This window comes from Chiloscyllium punctatum, chromosome 11, assembly GCF_047496795.1.
Source record: "Chiloscyllium punctatum isolate Juve2018m chromosome 11, sChiPun1.3, whole genome shotgun sequence".
NCBI classification, from domain to species: Eukaryota; Metazoa; Chordata; class Chondrichthyes; order Orectolobiformes; family Hemiscylliidae; genus Chiloscyllium; species Chiloscyllium punctatum.
The window spans coordinates 97,965,091-97,990,170 of NC_092749.1; the positions used below are offsets into that span (position 1 = coordinate 97,965,091).

A 25,080-nucleotide genomic window follows, 5' to 3' on the forward strand; every position below is an offset into this window, starting at 1 on the left:
CAATGTTAGTCGCTGGGACGTCCTCCAAGCAAGTGGGCAGGTGGGGCTGGCAAATGTCAGATGCCAATGTCCGTAGATGTGGGGTGTGTGCAGCTGGAGCACATTTACTATGTCCTGAGATAGGGTTAGGGTTAACCCTTGGCACTGAACACCATGGAGGCTATTTGCCCCCAATGGGAAAGCTGAAATCACCAGCTACACACCTTGACTTCCACACGAAGAATTCTCAATCTCCAATTTGTTCGGCTTGTTAGGAAAGATAGGGAGATGAGGCCGGATGTGCCATTAATCAATCTACAATCCCTCTTAATCGCCAACTCAGTGCTGCGTAGAGAGAAACTCGTCTTGCCATTTGCCGGATACATAAAAGACACCATGAGCTGCTCCCTGATATTGAGATGTAGCTCACCAGATTTCTCACAGGATTCTGCCACAAATCGCACTACAGTCTACAACATTCAGGCCCCCATAAAGATTCATGCTATTGTGTTTAATTGATCTACTAGAGTTTTTTTTTTGACAAAGTAACATTTACAGTAGATAGAGGATAGATGTAACGCATTTAGATTTCCAAGACAAATTTGATAAGGTGCCAGATCTAAGGTTAGCACATAAAATAGGAGCACATAGTTTAGGATGCAACATATTAATGTGGATAAAGGATTTGTTAATTAACAGAAGATAGAGATTTGGGACAAATGGATATTTTCTCGTTGGCAAATTGCCCGCTTTCTCCCCGTCACCCTTGACCTCCTTGACAATCAATCTATCTATCTCCATCTTAAATATACTCAATGATCTGGCCTCCACAGTCTTCTGTGGCAATGAATTCTATAGATTCCCCACTCTCTGATGAAGTTTCTCCTTAGCTCCGTTCTAAAAGGTCTTCCCTTTACTCTAAGGCATTGCCCTCAGGTTCTAGTCTCTCCTACCAATGGAAACATCTTCCCAAGATCCTCTCTGCCCAGGCCATTGACTATTTTGTAAGTTTCAATTACATCCTCCTTCATCCTTCTAAACTCCATCAAGTACAAACCCAGATTCCTCAGAAGTTCCTCATATGTTCAGCTTTTCATTCCTGGGATCATTTTCGTGAACCTTCTCTGAACAGGCTCCTTCCTGAGATATGAGGCCCAAAATTGCGCACAATCCTCCAAATGTGGCCTGACCAGAGCCTTGTAGAGCCTCAGAGGTACATTCCTGCTTTTATTTTCAAGTCCTCGCCAAATAACTGCCATCATTGCAATTGCCTTCCTAACTATTGACTCAACCTGCAAGTTTACCTTGAGAGAATCCTGGACTAGAACTCCCAAGTCTCTTTGCACTTCAGACTTCTGAAATTTCTCCCCATTTAGAAAATAGTCCATGCTTCTATTCTTCATGAGCGCACACTTTGCCAAGTTGTACTCCATCGGAAGTTACTTGTCAAGAAAAAGTCTGCAAAGGGATATAGGGAGAAAAAGTGAGTGAGGAAAGGTGTGGCAGATGAGATATAACCTTGGTAAGTAGAAAGAATAGAAAAGCAAAATATTACTTCATTAGAAGGAGATTGCAGAACTAGTTGGTGGAATACTGAGGGATCTTGGGTATCCTGGTACATGTGGTATGTAGGTACAAGTGATTAGGAAGACAAACAGGATGTTGTTGATTATTACAAGGAGAATGGAATAGAAGATTGGGGAAACTTTGCTACAGTGATGCAAGGTTTTGCCCAGACCATATCTGGAGTATTGTGTACAATTTTGATCTTCCTATTTTAAAAAAAATGTAAATAGTTTAGAAGCAGTTCAGAAAAAGATCCACTCAACTCATTCCTGGAATGAACAGCTTATCTTATAAGGATACCCTGACTTGGAGGTGCTGGTGTTGGACTGGGGTGGACAAAGCTAAAAATCACACAACACCAGGTTATAGTTCAACAGGTTTATTTGGAAACACTAGCTTTTGGAGCGCTGCTCCTTCATCAGGACAATCACTTGATGAAGGAGCAGTGCTCTGAAAGCTAGTGCTTCCAAATAAACGTGTTGGACTATAATCTAGTGTGTGATTTTTAACTTGTAAGGATAGATTGCATTGGCCTAAACCCCATTGGAGAAGAATGAGAGGTGATCTTATCGAAACATGTAATATCTGGAGGGAGCTGGATAGGGTGGATACTTGGAGGATGTTATCTCTTGTGGGAGAGACTAATACAAGGGAACATAACTATGAATAAGAGATCATCCTTTTGAGACAGATGAAGACTTCTGTTTTCTCTTTCAAAGGCTTGTTAAAGTTTAGAATTCTCTTCCGCAGGAGGAAGTGGAGACTGGATTATTTCATTTATCCAAGACTAGGTTACATCAATATTTGATAGACTGAAGAGTGTACAGACAGAAATGTGGAGTTGAGACCAGAGTCCAATCAATGATCTCATTAAATGCTGGGGCGCACTGGAAGGACCAAATAGGCTAGTCTTGACCCTATGTAACACTTACGCAGATCGATTCATATTCCAGCAAACATGTTGGAAATAAGATGGGAGCACATGGGGCAGCATGGTGGCTCAGTGGTTAGCACTGCTGCCTTACAACAGCAGGGCCCCAGGTTCGATTCCAGCCTTGGGTGCCAGTCTGTGTGGAGTTTGCACATTGTCTGCGCGGGTTTCCTCCGGGTGCTTCAGTTTCCTCTCATAGTCCAAAGATTGCAGATCAGGTGAATTGGCTTTGCTGAATTACTGAAAAATGTGTTGCTGGAAAAGCGCAGCATCCAAGGAGCAGGAGAATTGACGTTTCGGGCATAAGCTCTCCTGCTCCTTGGATGCTGCCTGACCTGCTGCGCTTTTCCAGCAACACATTTTTCAGCTCTGATCTCCAGCATCTGCCGTCCTCACTTTCTCCCTATGCTGAATTGCCCGTAGTGTTAGGTGCATTAGTCAGAGGGGGGGTGGGTTGCTCTTCGGAGGGTGAGTGTGGAATGGTTGGGCCGAAGGGCCTGTTTCCACACTGTAGGGAATCTAATCTAAAACCATCCCTCGTTTTACTCCCTCACACTCTCATCCTGCCTTTCTACTCTTGTTGTCCTTCCACAGAATTAACAGTGACAACAGACGCCAGCGAGTGAATGATCACCTCTCCAGCACCAGCGAGCAAAGCAGCCCATCCACAGGCACATTAGAATCCAGCAAGGAGACCCGATACTGTGCAGTGTGCAGTGATTATGCCTCAGGCTATCACTATGGAGTCTGGTCATGTGAAGGCTGTAAAGCTTTTTTCAAGAGAAGCATTCAAGGTAAAACGATGGCTATAATATTTCGGCTCTACTTGTCATGGTAACAGTAGATTGAGCAAGTCAGCCAGTTTGTTCAATCTTACCTGTGTGGTTTTTCAGATGGTTTGTTTGTGTTGGATAAACCAGCATGTGTTTCTATTACTGGCCAATTGCAGGTATCACCTTGACGACAGCCATAATCATAGGCCGTTAGCAAATCTCATTGAGTACTATTTTCATTACAATGTTATACAGCGGCGTGTGCTTGGCAAATTGATTTCCCCATGTTTAATTGTGATACGACTTAAGTTTCTTTAAATGAGTACAAGGGGGATCTTGCCTTTCAGGCATCGATTTCAGATATGAACCTTACAGAATCTGGATTTTGTGAGGAAAAAGATGATGATTTCTGAATTGCTGATGCGTTTTCCATTGAGTCAGGCTGTGTGGCCTGACAGGCAGAGAATAATTGTTGAACAATCTTTGCAGGAATTGACTTGTAGCACAGGAAGTTGTTGGTGGAGCTCCCATGTTTTATCACTCTGTTCACGACGTTCCTCGGGGACACCTCATTTATAAAGTGCAGGAATTGCGCTGGGATGTTAAATCGACTGTAAATTTCTCTCCAGAACTATGTCTACCCCTGCTATCCTGTCACCCCTGTCCTCACCAAGTTATACTGGCTCCTACACCAGTTTGGAATTCTCATTTTATCGGGCCAAAACATTGGATGTTTTCAAGTGGGAGTTTGATGGTAGTTCTTGCAGCCAAAGGGATCAACAGGTATGATGACAAAGCAGGACAGGGGATTGAGTTGGACAATCAACCATGATCACATTGAATGATAGGGCAGGCTTGAAGGGCCAAATGGCCTACACCAATTTTCGATGTTTCTGTATCTGTGCCTGTCTGGTGCTGCCTTCATGAACACAGTGGTCCACATCCTCCTAACCTTTGAGATCACTGCATTTCACTGCCTCCAGTCTCTTTCTTTAAAAAGAAGTGCTCTCAGATTGTGGCTATAACTGAGAAGTGAATATTTGTTGTCCATCTCTGGTTGCCTTGGGAAACATTGAAAATTGGGGCAGGAGTAGACCATTTGACCCTTTGAGCTTGCTGTGCAACTCAGTACCCTGTTCCTGCTTTTGATCCATTCCCTCCAGATCGTATCAAGCTCTTTCTTGAACACTTGAGAAGTTGGCAGGTGAGCTTTCCAGTTGGAAACAGTTGCAGCCATCAGAGGGAGAGGTGAAATTCGATGGGCTCAGTCTTGTGGAGGTGACTGTTGGCTGAAGGACTGAGAGAGAAACTGGGATCACTTCTTTTCAGGAATATCATACTGCCCCCTGGGACTGAATGGCAGTGACTGCTCCAGTACGTCACCCCATCTGAGGCTTGGTATTGTTGCTGGATCGCAGTTCAGAGACAGACATCATCATGAAGGAGGTGGGATGTTGGGAGAAATAACCTGCCAACATGATGACTTCTATCCAGCCAGAGGGTTGAGGGCGGGGGGGTGGGGTGGGGGTGGGAGGGGCACAAGATTGCAGCTAACACCTGAGATGGGCGGCACTGTGGCACAGTGGTAAGCACTGCTGCCTCACAGCGCTAGAGACCCGGGTTCAGTTCCCGCCTCAGGCGACTGTCTGTGTGGAGTTTGCGCATTCTCCCCGTGTCTGCGTGGGTTTCCTCCGGGTGCTCCGGTTTCTTCCCACAGTCCAAAGATGTGCAGGTCAGGTGAATTGGCCATGCTAAATTGCCCGTTGTAATGGGTAAATGTAGAGGTATGGGTGGGTTGTGGGTCGGTGTGGACTTGTTGGGCCAAAGGGCCTGTTTCCACACTGTAATGTAATGTAATCTAATGGCATGACATTTCGAGTCTAGCTGACTCTTTGACTCAAAACGTCAGCTCTTTTCTCTCCTTACAGATGCTGCCAGACCTGCTGAGATTTTCCAGCGTTTTCTCTTTTGGTTTCAGATTCCAGCATCCGCAGTAATTCGCTTTGATTGGGAGATGGCATGGTGGCTCGGTGGTTAGCACTGCAGCCTCACAATGGCAAAGACCTGGGTTCAGTTCCAGCCTTGGGTGACTGTGTGGAGTTTTAATGTTGTCTGCATGTGTTTCTTTTGGCTACTCTAGTTTCCTCCCACAGTTCAAAGTTGTGCAGGTTAGGTGGATTAGCCATGGGAAGTTGTCACATTGCATCCAGTAGACAAGGTGGATTAGCCATGGGCAATGCAGGGTTAGAGAGACAGGGTTGGTCTGGTTAGGATGCCCTTTGGAAGGGTTAAATGGCCAAATGGCCTGCTTCCACACTGCAGGGATAATCTCAGGTGATCCGAAATAGTCAGCAGTTAAATTCAGTGAAAGTAACTCAGCTGAAGTCACCTTTTGAGTATTATAAAAGCTAAACTTCATAGAGTCATAGAACACAGAAACTGACCCTTCGATCCAACCGGTCCATGCTGAACATAATCCCAAACTAAACTTGTCCCATCTACCTGCTCCTCACCCCTATCTCTCCAAACCTTTCCTATTCATCTGCTTATTCAAATGTCTCTTAAAAGTTGCAACTGTACCCTCATCCACCAATTCCTCAGGAAACTCATTCCACACACAAACCACACTCTGTATAAGAAAAATTGCCCCTCAAGTATTTTTTAAATCTTTCTCCTCTCGCCTTAAATAATATGCCCCCATGTTTTGAAATCCCGCATCCTCGGGAATCGACATTCACTTGGCGTAACTCGAAGAAGCTCTGAAGGTTTCCTCTTGCTAAGTGGCACAATGGTCTTGAGGAACTGTCTGGTCTCCTCCTGCTCCTATATCCCAAATCAGATTATTTGAATTCAGGTACAGGCTTATCACCCTCTGATCATTCGAACAAATTTAGCTTTTTTTTTTCCTCTGTCGACAGGTCATTCTAACAGTGACTTAATTTCCTTTCTCAGTTTTCCACACTGTAGTGTAAATTTTGGAGCATTCAATTTGCATCTCACAACTGAAGAGTGTTTTGAGAACACGGGTATAATTTTTCTCAATGTGCCCCCAGGCCATGAACTGCACCAGCATTTGGGTTTGGGGTAATCCTAATCCTAACCATAATGTTAAATAATTATCCTTATTCTGTCTTAATTGGGTCATTGATTTTTTAAAATTCCCCCTGTAACGCTGTGTAGCTCAGTGAAGTGTCTGTAGTAACGACCAGCCACTTGCCTTTCTTTATGGAAATTAGATCAATGAGGCTTCCACAGAAAACAGCTGCTTTTCCAACAGAATACTGAATCTATAGAATTCTCTGCCCCAGGAAGCAGTACAGGCAGCTTCATTAAACATATTCAAGACACAGTTGGATGGCTTTTTGCATGGTAGGGGAATTAAAGGTTATGGGGGTAATGCAGGTAGGAGGAGCTGAGTTGATGGATAGATCAGCCATGATCTTAATGAATGGCAAAGCAGCTCAATGGGCGAAATAACCCACTCTTGTTTCTATAAAACGATGAGGTGAAGGAAAACAAAATTGGTCTTAACGTTCTTTGCACCTCACAAAAGAATATTCTGGAAATTCAGTCGCTGTTGCAATGTAGGAAACACAGCAGGCAAGTTGCAAGTTCCCACAAACAGCAATGTGACAATGACTAGATTGCCCGTTTTTTCCTTTTATAAGAGATCACTGTTCCCCCTTTTGGGGTCACTTTTAAGAGGATTCAGGGAGAATTCCTTTCCTCTTTCAATGGAGCAAAGGGGATTCTGATCTGCGTTCTGGAATCTCCAGGAAGTGAGGTCCCCTTGGCTGAATAAAGTCAGGTCATAGATGTCGTAACTGGAGTCAGAGGCAAGGCCAGAAATTGCGATCTGACCTGATTTATTTGGATCAGTGTCAGATTTGGGGTTCTTTATTCTTTGAAACAGGTATCAGGAAGCAGAGTTAAACCATGCAGGCAGCTACATCCGTGCAATACCTGTGAAGTTACTCAATATAATTCTCCCAGAGGTTTGGATATGTTGTGTGAATCTCTACAACATGCTGTACACTGGCGGGACTGGTGTTCCCTGCTGAACAGTAAAACAGGACTGTTCTCAGTCACTCGACATGGTGGGCGACCAGGGTCTGACAATTAAAGACTAAGCCTTATGCAGTGCTGAGGTCGGCCAATGTCTGTTGATTTTAACATTTCAGGATTAACTGATGCCATCAGTTTGAGAGGCTGGGAAGGTTGAGGAGACCCTGTGTCACAGTTGGAATTCACTTCACGCAACACTGAAGGGGTAATGAGCTTGATTTGTTCATGGCAGTGCAGTCAGTGTTGTTAGTCGCGATGAGATAGCTTGTCTGACCTTGATGTGGGAGAGAACAGTTTGTGTGCTGGACGAGTTCCTGCCAGGGATAGCCTGCAAAAAGTGAATCATGAAGGCACTTAATGAGGCAACTTTACTGCAAAGAGATTGAAAGAGGCCTCAGAAATGCTGTTGTTGTACTATGTATAATTTGTGCTGATTTATGAATCGGCCTCCCTTCAAAGAAGTTAACTTATTTGTTTCAAGATTGTGGCTTTTTTTTTGTAGAGTAGCAATGGAACGTTTCTTGAAGAAAAGTTTCCCTTCCAGCTCTGCCCCACACTCAGGCATCATCATCCGCCCCCCCCCCCCCACCCCCCCACCCCCACTCCTCCTACCGCACAGCTACACTGTGTCTCTGTATGCTGAATTGGCTTGTTTGATTGTGGAATCCTTTTACTTGTCTCTCCCCCCACCCCACAGCCCTGCATAGTCTCCCCCTACTGCACGCCCCCCCTCTCTTCTGACTGGGACCCTCCCGCCTTCTGACTGGGACCCTCCCTTTTGGTGGCCCCTTCCAATGACGAGAAAGCTCTAAGCGGGACTGAGGCAATACTTTACCCTTCACTACCCCTCTCCCAACCTCCAAATCCTTCTCAGAACCTGTCTTTCCAACCCCAAACCTGCAGTCAGTTCTCCCACTTCGGCCCTTTATCTGATTCTCTGTTCCTTTTTTTTTCTTTCTAATCTTCCTTTATCTCCCTGCCTTGGCAGACATTATCCCATTAAAAGGCCCGACATTTCATTCTCTGTATCTATCGAGCGTGCCTATTGAAACACTTTAACATGATTGCAAATGTGTGTGTTCCAGTTTTAGTCCCAAAATAAACTAGCAGACGTAATGAATGATTTACTTTTGACTGGCGCACAACTTTCTTTTCGAAAAAGTTCAAGCTCCCACAATCGACACCTTTCTCCTCATTAAAACAGCATAAGTGCCAATGGTTGCAGTCTCCAACTGGAGCAGGGCTGAGCAAGGCTGGAGTGGGAGGCCACAGAATGGGCAGTTGAGGAAGAGTTTGCAATTAAGACTGTCTCATATCTACAAGTGTTTCAGAATTGATTACTGCTGGCTCATAGGAAATTCGTTTGAACAGAGTTATGCTGCCCCTGTATTGCAGTGAGCCACTGCACAAGAGCATTATTTGAAGACAAAAATCATCATGGAAGCACATAAAGAGATATATGGAGAGGAGCTAGATTTTCAGGAACAGCTTTTACGGAGAGGGAGAGAGACATAGAGGTCTAGGGAGGGGATTTCATAGCTTAAGGTGTGATGAATTGAAGGAAATTGCAAATGTATAAATTAGAAGAAGCGTAAAGCTCCAGGACAGGTTGATTAGAAAATATCCAAATTTCCTGTAGTGTTGAACAAAAGACATCAGAGGGGATTGGACACTGAATGTTTCCACTTGAGGTTGAAATGAGATGATGAGTGAGTTCAGTGGTGTCTGGTCAGATTTTCTGCTGTGATCTTTGGGCTTTTAACCTCATTAATGTAACAAACATGTTGGGTGCATTTCTCAGGGAGTGGCCCGGCTGACGAGGTGGAAGAGCATGCCCCCGGGGGTTTCTGAGCCCCCGCTGCTAATTCAAGCACAGCTGCTCACCACTGCTGATGCTCTGAGCCAACAACCACCTCTCATTCTATGGTGCTCAACTCTGGGAATGTCCCCAAAGCCAGTCACCATTTAAGGTTTGAGGGATTGATGTTGAGTAGCTGATGTTTTCATTCTCACCCTATTTTGTCACCAAACTTGCCATTTCTCTTGCCGCGTCAGGGAAGGGAAAGTTCTACCAATAGCTTTCCTGAACTGAGAGCCAATGTGGTCAGTGAGCCAAGGGATGAAAGGGGAACAGATTGATGTACATTAAGATATAGACAGCACACTGCAGATGCAAAGCTCTACACACAAATAATTAAATAAGTTATCAGTTAACCTGACTTTGGTGAAGTTGGCTGACAGTAAGTTAGGAAAGTCACCATGCTTCTTAAACAGTGGCGCACAAAAGGTGTGATTTCCATTTTCGATTCCTCTGTTACTGAGGTACTCCATGTCCACTGCAGCAAGACTTGGGCTGATAAGCAGTAAGTAACATTTGAGCCAGGCATTGACCAGCTTCAATAAAGGAGTATCAGTTCCATCCCCTTTCATAATCAATAAAGCTGCCATTGTTGAATCCACTATCAACATTCTGCAGTCACCAAACTCTCTTGCCTGGGCTGACTGCACAATTGCTTTTACCACAGAACAATTGTTGGAATTCTGTGGCAATGGCTCACTTCCTGGCTCCCAAGATCTACAAAGTATGAAACAGTAATGACCTGGCATACTGTCACCTTCCCTGGATGGATGTAGCAGCAATCGCACTCCAGATGTTGGAATAAAACAAAATGGTTTACAAAATCTTTTGTTGACTGTTAAGCATTCCTTGCCTTTTCCAAAAAGAAAATGGTAACTTTGCAATATACGGTTCAGTGAACAACACTCAATAAAAAGCTATGGATGGATAAGTCTCATAACCCATTCTAATTTAGTAACAAAGGTGATTGATTGAGAAAGCACCGACAACATCTTCTAATAGCCATCTCTATATGAACCACATACGTATATTGCCCTGAGAGGTCGAAGCATTGTCACCATAAATTAATATTCCATTTCCTCTCACAGCCACTCTGCTATTTCATTACCTTTTGGTGTTTTGGGAGACCTTGTAAACAAACCTTATGTGGAGAATGCATTTCGTGATCCCATTCTATCGCAGCCAAGATAGGCAGTGAACAGTTGGCTTTACTTTTGATTCGATTTTCTTGCCCTGTTGCCCGATCTCCCAGCATCATTAAGCAGCTGCTTAAGAGCAGAGGTTCTGTGTAGCCATGACACAGCAGCTTTGCTAAAATACAGGGCAGCTTGAGAACTAGTAGAACAAGGCCATTCATTATCCAGTGCTCATGGGCACAATGCCTTGTGTACTCTCTCTATCTCAATAGCAGGCTGTATCACTGACTACTAGAATCAAGGGCATGTTGTGCTATTAAAAGGGAACGTGGCCAAACTCCTTCCACTCACTTTTCTATGTTTAACGCTAACAGACTAATCCTGTATGTTATCACATCCCTGGGCCCTGTTTTGGGGAGACTGAGAAGCAGATGAAAAACACAGCAACTTTGTCTTCTTCTCATTCCAAAGGAAACAAAGAAGGACTTGCATTTGTATGTTGTGTCGCACAATCTCAAGACATCCTCAGTGAATGAAGTATCGTTGAAGTGTGAGCGCTGTTGTGATTATAGGAATGCAGCCGTCAATTTGCACAAAGCAAGCCCCCAAAAACGGCATTCCTGTCCAGAAAAGCTGCTTTTGGGGAAAGCGATTGAGGGATAGACATTAGCCATGAAGACAGTTGTGGTGGAGATGTTCAGTTGCTGAGAGAATAGTCACTCTGATTGTAAGACCCCACTATGGATAATGAGGACAGCTGAGAGAATCATCGGTGTCTCCCTCCCCTCCATTACAGACATTTACACGGCACGCTGCATCCGACAGGCTAAGAGCATTGTGGGGGACCCCACACACCACTTACTCAAACACTTCTTCTCCTGCCATCTGGCAGCAGATACTGGAGCATTCGGCCAACTTGTGCAACAGTTTCTTTCCCCAAGCCATCCGACTCCTCAAATTCTTTGCACAACTTCAAACTGCTGCTGGAAAATCATCTATTATTTATCATTCTTCTATTACACTGTAACTTGCACGTTTCGCACTTCTTACACACTTTATACTACGATTGTGTAGTTTGTGCTGCCCATGTAAACACCCTCAGTCCTGGAGGAACGCTGTCTTGTTGTTACTGTATCTGTCTCTCACACACACACACACTATTAATTCAGAACACTATGGTTGAAAAAGTGTAATTGGGACTTGATTTCACACACTTTCCTGACTGAACAGATGGACACATTTATCACTTTGTAACCAGAGTTCTGCTAGGATACAAATTACACAGTCCTTGTCCTTTATCTATTTCATAGTAAAGAAAGAACAAAGCTATAGGCAGATTTCATAGGAATAGCCTCAAAGCTGTCATCAGCCCTTTATGCTCCCACTGTACTTGTTAATTTTTGGAAATGTCTGCAGCCATGTGCATTCTGTGGTAAGAGTTCAATTCTTGCCTGTCTTTCTCTTTATCTGATTAAATGTGACAGCTTTGGTGAAAGGGACATCTTCCAGGAGTAGATCTCTTGGGGAACTAATACCAAATCCTGTCTTGGTCATTGGCAACCTGCGCTAAAGAGTCTCCATATGTTGGAAACTTGTGATTGTGTCACAGGCTGTTACTTCCTTGAACTCAGTTCATCCTCATTAAATTGGTTATACTGAGGATAAGATGGTTCATGGTGGTATGGTGTTTTGCTATAACTAATATGGCTTTGGTGAGAAGCAGATTCAATCCAAAGCTAGGTTTCTGTAGCTAAGTGGTGCTGTTTTAGCAGATAGCCGATTCAAGCAGGCTTTACACTTGTGGGAAAAGTGAGTATTGCAGATGCTGGAGAGTCAGAGTCGAAGAGTGTGCTGCCGGAAAAGCACAGCAGGTCAGGCAGCATCCGAGGAGCAGGAGAGTCGACGTTTCAGGCAGAAGCTCCTCATATTTCTGATGAAGGCCTGATGCCCGAAACGCCGACTCTCCTGCTCCACTGATGCTGCCTGACCTGCTGTGCTTTTCCGGCACCACACTCTTCGATTTTACACTTGTGGGATTTGAGCATTTTCATCAGGGTGGCACAGTGGTTAGCACTGCTGCCGCTTCACAGCACCAGGGACCTGGGTTCGATTCTAGCCTTGGGTGATTGTCTGTGTGGAGTTTGTATGTTCTCCCTGTGTCTGCATGGGTTGCCTCCGGGTGGTCTGGTTTCCTCCCACGATCCAAAGATGTGCAGGTCAGGTGAATTGGCCATGCTAAATTGCCCATAGTGTTAGTTGCATTAGTCAGAGGGAAATGGGTCTGGGTGGGTTATTCTTCAAGGGGCAGTGTGGATTTGTTGGGCCGAGGTGCCTGTTTCCACACTGTAGGAAATCGAATCTAATCTAAACATTTATTGCCTATCCATTGTTTTCCTTGAAGGTATCAGAGAGGGTGCAGAAAACATTCATGAGAATGATTCCAGCCATGAGGAGCTATGTTTTATTTATTCCTTCATGGGATGTGGGCATCGCTGGCTGGGCCCAGCATTTATTGCCCGTCCCTAATTGCCCCCTTGAGAAGGTGGTGGTGAGCTGCCTTCCTGAAGAGCTGCAGTCCACCTGCTGTGGGTTGACCCACAATGCCCTTGGGGAGGGAATCTAGGTTACATGGATAGATTGGACAAGATTGCTCTCCTTGGATTTGATAGACATATTCACAATGATCAGGGATCTGGACAGAGTGGAAAGGGGAAAGGAAAACTGTTCCTGTTGGCAGAAGGATTGGGAACTGCAGAATGCTAACTGGTAAAATAAACAATGATGACCTGAGGAAACCTCGTTTTAATTAAGAACAAGTGGTTTAGATCTTCTACGCACTGCCTGAGAATGTGGTGGAGGCAGGTTCAATCAGGTCTTCAAAGAGAAATAACCAATTATCTGAAGCGAAACATATTACTGGACGATGGGAATTAAGACTTATTTATCTGTTTCATATATCTTAACACTTCTTCTCCCCTTGAAAAATAGTGTGGGGTGTTGGAAGGGTTTGCATGGCTGGATCATGCCTATTGAACTTCAATGTAAAAGCCTTTCCCTATGACCATCAAGTTCCAGAGGGAGATTCGAACTGGATCTTCTGGTTCACAGGCAGGACTGCTACCAACTTCCACAAGACTTCCTTTGGGAAAAAGCTGGGGAGTGGGTTTCATAGAGAGATGCCATAATAAGACAGGTGAAATAGTCTCATTTTGTGCTGTAACCACTCTGTGAAAAGACTCAAAAGACTATGTGGACTTTCTTTGTGAATCACTGTAGTGTTTGTGGTGAAGATGTTCCCCAGTGCAGTTAGATCACCCTTCCTTGCTTCAACACAGGATCAGCTTTATTCACAGTCACATATGCCAACTTCTATGGCCTGAAGCAAAATGCACCAGTGGTCCTCAGTCTTTTTAAACTCCTTGCAGACTATGACAGAGGCAAACTTACCCATTGTCTTCCAATTCCACTCCTCCAACATCCAACTGGGTGGAATTGTTCTCGATTGGCTCAACAAAGGCGTACCCAATTGTAACCAGGGAAACTCTTGCTGTGTATTCCCCTCCTACCCCAAAGTGTCTTCCATGGATCTCCCACCTCTTCTTCCAATACCTGCTGCCCATTGGAGACGCCACTCAGCGACGTGGTGCTGAAAATTGAAGGACCTCTCTCTCTCTCTCTCTCTCTCTCTCCAGTACATCTCTCAATCTCTCTGCTACCTGACTGCTTACAGCATGAAGTTTGAAAATCATTCACACTATTTCCTTCTGTGGTTACTACCTAATGCAGAAAATGGAACTGTCAGATCCGAGATGAGCCTCTGACATCGCCTCAAAGACATGGACTTTCACTCCGTAATGTCACTCAACTCCATTTCTGCCTCGGCCCCACTGCTGCTAAAACTATTTCATTAATATCATGATTCCAGTCCTTGACTAGTTGACTTCATTACATCCTATTTATGTTCTAACTCACGCAAAAATGATGTTCACTCATCACCTGGTCAGCACAGACTTAACCATATTTTTAGACCATATGATAGCTGTGCCATTCATATCTCTGAAACATCCCTCTAGCCTTCCAAACCCTCAGAGATCACTATGGACACTATCCTCATTTGTGTCTCCATTATTAATGGGTATACCTTCAACCACCCATCTCCAATAGCTTGCAATTCCCTTCCTTAATCATTTTGTCTCTCCAATTCCTTATCGTGCCGCCCACCTCATTAGCCATGGTATTATTTACATTTCCTATTATCTGCTTTGATGGCTTATCGATTACTATTGATTAGGTTAGATTCCGTACAGTGTGGAAACAGGCCCTTCGGCCCAACAAGTCCACACTGATCCTCCGAAGAGCAACCCACCCAGATCCATTTACCTCTGACTAATGTACCTAACACTACGGGCAATTTAGCCTGGCAAATTCACCTGACCTGCACATTTTTGGATTGTGGGAGGAAACCGGAGCAGACACAGGGAGAATGTGCAGACTCCACACAGACAGTCACCCAAAGTGGGAATCGAACCCGGGTCCCTGGCGCTGTGAGGCAACAGTGCTAACCACTGAGCCACCGTGATTGATTACCCAATTAAGAAATTCTGGCATATTGTTTGTCTAAAAAAATATTAAATAAGAGCAAGTTAGGCTTGTTAGCAGGACTTGTTCTTTTCCTCACTTGCTTTTGGGATCTGGGGGTTACTGGAAAGGCCAACATTTATTATCCATCCTTGATTTCCTTTCTCAACAGGGTGGTGGTAGGCTGCCTTCTTGAACTGGCACAGTCCCTCTGGCAAATGTACTCTCACAGTATTGTTGAGTTATAGGGTTTTAACCCGGCAACGATTCAGAAATGCCAATAAATTTCCAAATCAGGATGGTGACTTGACTGAGAACTTGCAAATGGAGATATTCCTTTGAGACTGTTGTCTTTCAACTTTTTTGACCATGGGTTCGGGAGATGCCTTTGGAAACAAGGTGAGTTGCTGCAGTTGAGATTTGCTGTGCAGTCTCTACCCCAGTATCCAGGTGGATACATGAGTAGGGAGAGTTTCAAGGGAAATAGGCCAAATGCCTGCAAATGGGACTAGATTAATTTAGGATATCTGATCAGCATGGACAAGTAGAGTGAAGTTTCTATTTCTGTGCCGGACAATTTATGACTCTACAACTCTATGACTTCAATTTTATTAAGCATTTTTGATGCCACATTTGGTCAAATTCTATCTTGGTGTTAAGGGCACTCAGTCTTATTTCTTTTGTACTTGTTGATCAAGGACTGTAATAAGACCTGGAGCTGAGTCATTAATGACAGAACAGAAACTAAGCATCATTGAGCTTACTGCTGCCAGATTTGCACTGTCGCTGACTGAGAGTAAACTGATTGGTTGGATTGATCTGTCCTGTCGATGTGATTTACCTGGGCACTTTTCCATATTCCTGATGAAGGGCTTATGCCTGAAACATCGACTCTCCTGCTGCTCAGATACTGCCTGACCTGCTGTGCTTTTCCAATGCCACAACTTTTGACCCCAGTTTTCCACATTGTCATGTGGATGCATTAGGAGCAGGACGAGTCTGTTTGGCCTTTAAAGCCTATTCTCCTATTTAACAAGATCACTCCTGATGTTGGGCAGATGCATATTCCCCTCTCCTCCCTTGTCAGCCTTCCGCAAGGACCATTCCTTCCGGGACACCATGCCTAACTCCTCCTTCACTCCCAACACACCCTCCCTCCACAGCCACGTTAGCCAACCTCCAGTCTTCCGGCACCTTACCTGTGGCTATCGACGATACAAATATCTCAGCAAGGGGCCCAGCAATCACTTCCCTAGCGTCCCACAAAGTTCTAGGGTACACCTGATCAGGTCCTGGGGATTTAGGCATTTATGATTTAAGTGAGCAAAAAACACATTAACAGCACCTTAAAGAAGTGGAAATTAAAGCAATGCTTCCACCCAGGATTGAACTAGGAAGCTTTTACATGTCGAGTGAGGGTATAAACCCCTGCAGAAGGGAAGGCTGGGCAGGAGAGACCTTATTCCGATGTCTCCTCCAGATGACAGCACCAGTAACAGTGTAGCACGCCCTCAGCACTGCATGTGCTCAAGACTGTGATGTTAGGTCCTGAATCCATAAGCTTTTGACTCAGAAGTACGATTGACACCAAATATCTCTTTATAGTTTTTGAAAAACAATTAACTAATTACTGGCATTAATTATAGCCCCCCCAAAGGATCAATGTAAAGTCAAAACTTTGAAGGAAACTTATCAAATTTAATTAAACTATTGTTTCTGAAGCCACCCATTGAGACTGCCCACAGATTACAGAAGGACTTCAATGTCTCCCATGGGCACTATGTGCTCCCTCTCCAAGGACACCTGAGTTTAAATGTAGCTTTATTTTATTTATTCATAGGATGTGGGCTTCACCAGCTAGATAAAACGGTAAAATCAAGGACTGCAGATGCTGGAAACCAGATTCTAGATTAGAGTGGTGCTGGAACAGCACAGCAGTTCAGGCAGCATCCGAGGAGCAGGAAAATTAACGTTTCGGGCAAAAGCCTTTCATGAGGAATAGAGGCAGAGTGCCCGCAGGGTGGAGAGATTTTCCTGCCCCTCAGATGCTGCTTGAACTGCTGTGCTTTTCCAGCACCACTCTAATCTAGAACCTTCACTAGCTAGACATTTATTGCCCTTTCCAAATTGTCTAGACGACAGTTAAGAGTCAACCACATTGCTGTCTGGAGTCACATGTAGGCCAGACCAGGTAAGGATGGCAGATTTCCTTCCCTAAATCACATTAGTGAACCAGATAGGTTTTTCCCCTGACGATCAACAATAACTTCATGATCATCGTTAAAGCCTTAACTCCAGGTTTTTATTGAAGTCAAATTCCAGCATCTGCCATTGCAGGATTCGAACCAAGGTCCCCAGAACATTATCTGAGTCTCTGGATTAATAGTGTCGCAATAATACCACTAGGCTATCACCTACTGCGGAAAGAGGACCAGACAGCCCATTCAAGTAATGACCCCCAACTCAAACCAAGGTGACCCTTTATAGATATTTTCTAATCAGCCTGTTCGGCAATGTTACTATACACCTGTGAAGCAGATGTGATTTGAAACCAAGCCTCCTAGTCCAGAGGAAGGGATACTACCACTACACCACAAGAACCCTACTTTGAAACAGTCCCAAAGCATCCTAATTTAACAGTGAGAAAACCTGCTGACAATTTTGGTCCATGTCTAATTTTGTGGGGGGCATTTTTCGACATCACAATGGAGTGCCTCTATCACTGCTTCACAATACAATTTTCCACCCTTCCATTTAACAAGTATTAATGCTTGTATATCTGTCCAACCTGTTCAGAGGTTTTATAACAGTCCTTCGGAACAGGTGAGGCTTTAACCCAGGTCTCCGCAGTCAGGGGCATTATCAGTTTGCCACAATGTCCCTGGAAGAAATGCGCTCATCTTGAATTATGGTGAACTCCCTGGTTGGTATGGAGATTGACCTTGGAATAACATACCATAAAGCAGTCATCCAATTAGCGCGCACCATCTGTTTATACTGAACCTTAATTTGTAAAATTTAACAATTTGTACAGTTGGATAGTGTCCCTGCCTCTGAGACAGCAGACCTGGATTTACGTTCTACCTGTTCCAAAGTGCATCATGTCACCCCTACAATGTCTACAATGAATATGTTACCACCAGCAATCCATGGTGGATCATTAGTCTGATGCCCAGGGCTCAAGGCTCAATAGAAGAGGTGCCTTAGATCTATCAGCTTCACTCAGGGATATTTCCTGCACCCAGTTCTTGTCAGCTGGCCAAGTTCCAGGCTTTTCATTCTACTGCACCCATGGTTTGTTCATCGAGAGTAACAACAACAGGGGCAGCACGGTGGCTCAGTGGTTAGTACTGTTGCCTCACAGCGCCAGAGACCTGGGTTCGGTTCCAGCCTCGGGCAACTGTCTGCATGGAGTTTGCACCTTCACCCTGTGTATGTGTGGGTTTCCTCTGGGTGCTCTGGTTTCCTCCCACTGTCCAAAGCTGTAGAGGCTAGGTGAATTGGCCATGCTAAATTGTCCCATAGTGTTCAGGGATGTGTGGGTTAGGTGCATTGGTCAGGGGTAAATGTAGAGTAATAGGATAGGGGACTGGGTATGGGTGGGTTACTCTTTGGAGGGTCAGTATGGACTTATTGGGCCAAATGGCCTGTTTCCACACTGCAGGGATTCTATTCTATGAGCACCTTTCGAATTAACTTAAGCATGTTTACACGTCCTACACCATCACTAAGACTATCGTTCTCTCTGGGTTCCTATGTTCAGTGTTATTTTTAATCAACCTTGACTCACAGGTTGAGAGTGTGGCTTATGCCTGAAACGTTGCGCCTCCCGCTCCTCAGATGCTGCCTGACCTGTTGTGCTTTTCCAGCAGCACACTCTCGACTCTGATCTCCAGCTTCTGCAGACCTCACTTTCTCCGAGTTGACTCGCAGGATACAACCATGAGCTATGTTAATAAAAGCACGTCGCCGCGCATAACCTGTTGCATGGCTGACTTCAAAAGAAATTGGTCAAGAAGCACTTCCATAGTCACGAAAGCAACTCTGCAAGGACGCTGACAAAACAGCAAAGAAGTAGTTATTTTTCCTGGCAATCTGTGGTACTTCACTGAGCAATTAATGTAATTAATTTGAAGATCCTTTACATTGTGTGGATGGGTAATGGTGGACGTGGAACACAGCCCTTGGTAAACAGAAATGTTACTGCACAATATGCAGAGCAGGGAGATGATCGTCATGGAGTGACTCCTTTTTGACACTGAGTCACATCACTTGATGTCAACTGCTATCCCGTTTGTGGCTGCTGCCTTAAACTAGTCCTCTATTGCCTGGGGAAGAAGCAGCATTTATTCCTTTTGGAGGGAGAATTGTGATGCATGTGGGTGAGACAACTATTAAGGTGGCCTGTCTTCCCACTGCATCCACATGCGTTGGTCACAGTTGGAAATATAAAGAAAGCAAATTCCGTGTGGCTCATCTCGAGAGCCTGGAATGAGTTAACCTGCAGGGTATGCGTTCATCGACTCTCTGGTTGCCTCATGTCACTATAGAGAATACAGTTGATAAACAGCCACTCAAATGGAATAATAAATTGTGCCTTTGCACTCAGTGTTGTGACTTGCAAGTTGTAGTAAGGGGTTAATTCCATTGTTGAATGTGGAAAACTTTGGACAGGGAAAGGTGCAGTCGGCCACCATCCCAGTACTTTCAGACTTATTGTACACAAATTTAAAAAGCAGTGATTTGAAAACAGTCTAATTAATTTAAAGTCATACATCATTATGTAACTGTAACCTTGTAATTCTCCAAAGCCCCTTTCTCTTTTCTGTAGTTACTCTGTCATTTACTGACTGCGTCGTAAATCCTATGGATTTCGAAAACTTGCTGCAAACAATTTGTCACTTCAAATTCTACCTGCACAAAGGTCACAGGAAAATTAAAAGCTAAAGGAATGCATCAAATCAAATACATGAGAAGTCTACTAACTAAATTTCAGGATAAATGGCTCTGGGTTACTCTTCGTTGATTTATTTTTATTCTCCTCTGAACATTATCCTTACAGGGATGAAGTTTTTGCCAACCATCTCCAAAGCTGTCTTAAATTAGAACAAGAAGAGTCACCAGTCAATTGATAACATCATTTGCTCATATTTCTGCAGACCACAATCCTGTTTGCACAGCCAGACTTTGAATTTGTTCATCTCACTTAGTATGAAATCATGTCGATGTTCCTGGCTTTGTCTCATGCGCACAGGCGTTGTATTACAAAACTTTCACGATGAACCACCGTGTTTGTTCATTAATTTATTCCCATTTTATAGTTGACCAGTGTTCAATGCCTCTTATTTTATAATCTCTTTGGCAGTCTGCAAATTTCAATCAGAAGGCCAATGAGTTATCCCTTCCTGAAGGCACTCTTAATTATCTGGTTTGAACCAGTATAGTTCAGGTGATTATTTAGGGTAAATTAGCTCTTTTATTAAAGTTGACATTAGAACAAAATAAATGAGACAAAACAGGGCTACGTAATACCTTTCAAGAATTTGAGCACATCTGTAAATGGGACTCTATTTATGCTTTACATTCAACCAGATTTGTTTATGTGTCAATTGTATTCACATTCTGAAATATTTAACATAACAACAAATACCTTGTTAATACAATAATGTTTCCTAATAAAGTTTAAACTGCTGTTTGCCCCTTATGGGTGTTCCCAATGGTATGGACTAGACACTATTCATGAGTAATATGTGTTTGCAATGGCCATTCAGAGGAAATTGTTTACATAATTTGATGACATTGTCAGACCCTCAGGACTGAGGTTCATCTTTGATTTGGTCCTAAACCAGTTTCTCTTTAAATTTACGTCAACTGAAGTAAGTTCAATGGAATATTGATCAGGGATAATGAGCTGTTGGTTGCTTTTTCACAATTGAAGGAGAGCCCAAGATGAATGGCCAATCTTGACTATTTGTAAACTTGTAGAACACAGAACAATACAACGCAGCACAGGCCCTTCGGCCCTCGAGTTGTGCCGACCTATGAACCAATCTAAGTCCATCATCCGACACTATCCCATCATCATCCATGTGCTTATCCAAGGATTGATTAAATCTCTCTAATGTGGCTGAGTTAACTATATTGGCAGGTCAGGCGTTCCATGCCCTTACCACTCTCTGAGTAAAGAACCTGCCTCTGAAATCTGTCTTAAATCTCTCACCCCTCAATTTGTAGCTCTGCCCCTCGTACAAACTGATGTCATCATCCTAGGATAAAGACTTTCACTGTCTACCCTATCTAATCCTCTGATCATCTTGTATGACTCTATCAAATCCCCTCTTAGCCTTCTTCTCTCCGATGAGAACAGACCCAAGTCTCTCAGCCTTTTCCTATAAGACCTTCCCTCCAGACCAGACGACATCCTGGTAAATCTCCTCTGCGCCTTTTCCAATGCTTCCATATCCTTCCTATAATGGGGCAACCAGAATTGTACATAATATTTCAAGGGTGGCTACACTAGCATTTTGTATAGTTGCAGCATGACATTATGACTCTGGAACTCAATCCCTCTACCTATGAAACCTAACACACTGTATGCCCTCTTAACAGCATTATTAATCTGGGTGGCAACTTTCAGGGATCTATGTACATGGATCTATGAACAAGATCCCTCTGCACATCCACACTACCAAGAATCTTTCCATTGACCAAGTACTCTGCCTTCCTATTATTCTTCCCAAAGTGAATCACTTCACATTTATCTGCATTGAACTCAATTTGCCACTTCTCAGCCCAATTCTGTAGTTTATCCAAGTCCCCCTGCAACCTGCAACATTCTTCCACACTGTCCACCACTCCATCTGCAAACTTACTAATCCATCCACCTATGCCTGCGTCCAAATAATTTATAAAAAAATGACAAACAGCAGTGGTCCCAAAACAGACCCTTCTGGCATGCCACTAGTAACCGGACTCCAGGCTGAATATTTTCCATCAACCACCACTTGCTGCCTTCTTTCAGAAAGCCAGTTTCTAATCCAAACTGCTAAATCACCCTCAATCCCATGCCTCTGCATTTTTTCAAACAGCCTACCACATGGAATCTTATCAAATACTTCACTGAAGTCCATGTACACCATGTCAACTGCCCTACCCTCATCCACATGCTTGGTCACCTTCTCAAAAAACTCAATGAGGTTTGTGAGACATAACCTGCCCTTGACGAAACCATGTTGACTACCTGCAATCAAATTGTTGCTTGCTAGATGATTATAAATCTTATCTCTTATATACCTTTCCAAAAATTTTTCCCACGACAGACATAAGGCTCACTGGTCTGGGTCATCTCTGCTGTCCTTCTTGAACAAGGGCACACCATTTGCAATCCTCCAGTCCCCTGATACCAAACCTGTAGACAATGACGACTCAAAGATCAAGGCCAAAGGCTCCAACATTTCATCTCTAGACTCCCAGTGAATCATCGGATAAATCCCATCTGGCCCAGGGGACCTGTCTATGTTCACTCCTTCTAGAATTGATAACACCTCCTCCTTACTAACCTCGATCCTTTCTATTATAATAGCCCGTATCTCAATCTTCTCCTTTACAATATTCTCCTTTTCCTGAGTGAAAACAGATGAGAAATATTCTTTCAGCACCTCTATGATCTCCACAAGGTCCACTCAGAACTTTCCACATCTGTCTTTGACTAGCTTTATTCCTACCCTAGTAATCCGTTTATTCCTCACGTACCTATAGAAAGCTTTAGGGTTCTCCTTTATTCTACCTGCTAAAGACTGCTCATCTCCTCTTCTTGCTCTTCTTAACTCTCTCTTTAAATCCTTCCTAGCTAATCTGTAACTCCCCATCACCTCATCTGAACCATCTTGTGTCACCATCGCATAAGCCTCCTTCTTCCACTTAACTGGAAATGCAATTTTTAGTTCCCATACCTTATCACTTCCTCCCTGCCTGACAAGGACATACCTATCGAGGATATGCAATATCTGTTCCTTAAACCAGCTCCACATTTCGATTGTCCCCATCCCCTGCATTTTGCTACCTCATTCTATGCATCCTAAGTCTTACCTAATTGCATTATAATTGCCCTTCCCCCATTGGTAACTCTTGCCCTGTGGCATATACCCATCCCTTTCCATTGCTAAACTAAATGTAACCAAATTATGGTCACTCTCTCCAAAGTGCTCACCTACCACTAAATCAAACACCAGGCCTGGTTCATTACCAAGCACCAGATCCAGTGTGGCGATCCTCTTGTCGGCCCTTCGACATACTGTGTCAGGAAACCCTCCTGCAAACATTGGACAAAAACTGATCCAGTCGATGTATTAGTGTTATAGCATTTCCAATCAATGTTGGGGGAAGTTAAAGTCCCCCATAATGATCACGTTGTTCTTTTCACTCCTACCCAGAATCGTTTTGCTAATCCTCTCCTCCACATTTCTGGAACCCTGTGGAAGCCTATAAAAAACTCACAGCAGTGTGACATCTCCTTTCCTGTTTCTAACCTCAGTCCATACCACCACAGTAGACAAGTCCTTGTGAAAAGTTCTTTCAGCCACCATTATACTGTCCTTGACTAACAAGGCCACACTGCCCCCTCTTTTACCACCTTCCCTGTTCTTAATGAAAGATCTAAACTCTGGGACCTGCAACATCCATTCCTGACCCTGCTCTATCCATGATTCCGAAATGGCCACACCATCCAAGTCCCAGGTACCTATCCATGCTGCAAGCTCACTTACCTTATTCCGGATACTTCTGGTGTTGAATTAGACACACTTCAAACCAGTTTGCTGTCTGCCAGCACACTCCTGTGACTGTGAAATCCTATCCATGCTCTCCCTACTCACATCCTCCTGTGCACTGGAACTACACCTCAGGTTCCCATCCCCCTGCTGAGCTTGTTTAAACCCATCTGAACCTACCCGAACTCAGATCAGTTAGCATCAATTACTCAGATCCAGAACAGGATTCATCTTCTATATATTTTTTTATAATAACGTGAGACAGATATATATATTATTGTATACAAAATTCTAATATATAATGAGGAGCAAAATTAAGGAAGTTTACAGAATATCCGGGTGGCACAGTGGCTCAGTGGTTAGCACTGCTGCCTCATAGCGCCAGGAATCCTGGTTTGATTCCAGCCTCGGGCGACTGTCTGTGTGGAGTTTGCATATTCTCCCCATGTCTGCGTGGGTTTCCTCCGGGTGTTGTGGTTCCTCACACAATCCAAAGATGTGCAGGTTAGGTGGATTGGCCGTGCTAAGTTGCCCGTAGTGTTCAAGGGATGTGTAGGTTAGGTGCATTTGTCAGGGTGCAATAGGAAGGGGAATGGGTCTGGGTGGGTTGCTCTTTGGAGGGTAGGTGTGGACTTGTTGGGCTGAAGGGCCTGTTTCCACTTTTAGGGAATCTATGATCTAATGGCTCGATTTTCTTGGAATGTGGCTTGATGCAGCCTTCCTGTCAGTTAGACTCGTTTGCGCAGCTTTAGAATTTAAATTTCTTTGCAATAAGTTTGTGACAACATCAAGGTGAACTGATCATGGCACAGCGGGGTCAACTGGGCACATGGTGGGCAGTGAGGCTGTCGATCACTTTAATCAATGAGATTGTAATATTGAGAAATGAATGGAGGACTGACTGAGATGGAGGGTGAGTTAGAACTGGCTGAAGTCAGTGTCAAATCAGGTAAAGAGAAGGGGGAAAAAAATTAAAATGTATTGTGCTTTCAGAAGTTAGTTAATGTGCAAATACAGCAATTTCACAGAGCAGTTAAGGGCAGAAAGTTACTGTCGTGAAGCTAATGGCAAAGTGATGCATATCATTGATAGATTTTGTGCCAATTCACAATCCATAAGATAACACTTCCTCACCACAACTTGTTGATCTGTTAAATGTGTTAACAAGGATGTGTACCATTCAGATGTCATTATATTTGCAACAAGTTCTGGATCCGTAATTAAATTGCTCACTTTATTCCTGATATCAAACACATGGACTACTCAGAGTTAATCTACTTTCATTCTTTGAAAAGGAAGGAATGAGGCTGCAGAATATCTTTAAACAGACAGTGAGGAGGAAAATAGTACAAATTGTGTCTTCTCTCATTTCAGTTCTGTTATTTAAATTCTGTTGTTTTCTGTGAGGCTTTTTAACTCGTCTTTC

The 25,080-nt window shown here is 43.8% G+C and overlaps 1 protein-coding gene across 1 annotated transcript in view; it reads left to right on the forward strand.

Moving 5' to 3' along the window:
* Positions 1-25,080, forward strand: part of esr1 (estrogen receptor 1) — a 309,880-nt gene that overhangs the window by 21,864 nt on the left and 262,936 nt on the right. The window contains exon 2 of the mRNA XM_072581368.1: positions 3,071-3,270. Within this exon, the coding sequence (XP_072437469.1) occupies positions 3,071-3,270 (200 nt within the window). The remainder of the gene's footprint in view (positions 1-3,070; positions 3,271-25,080) is intronic.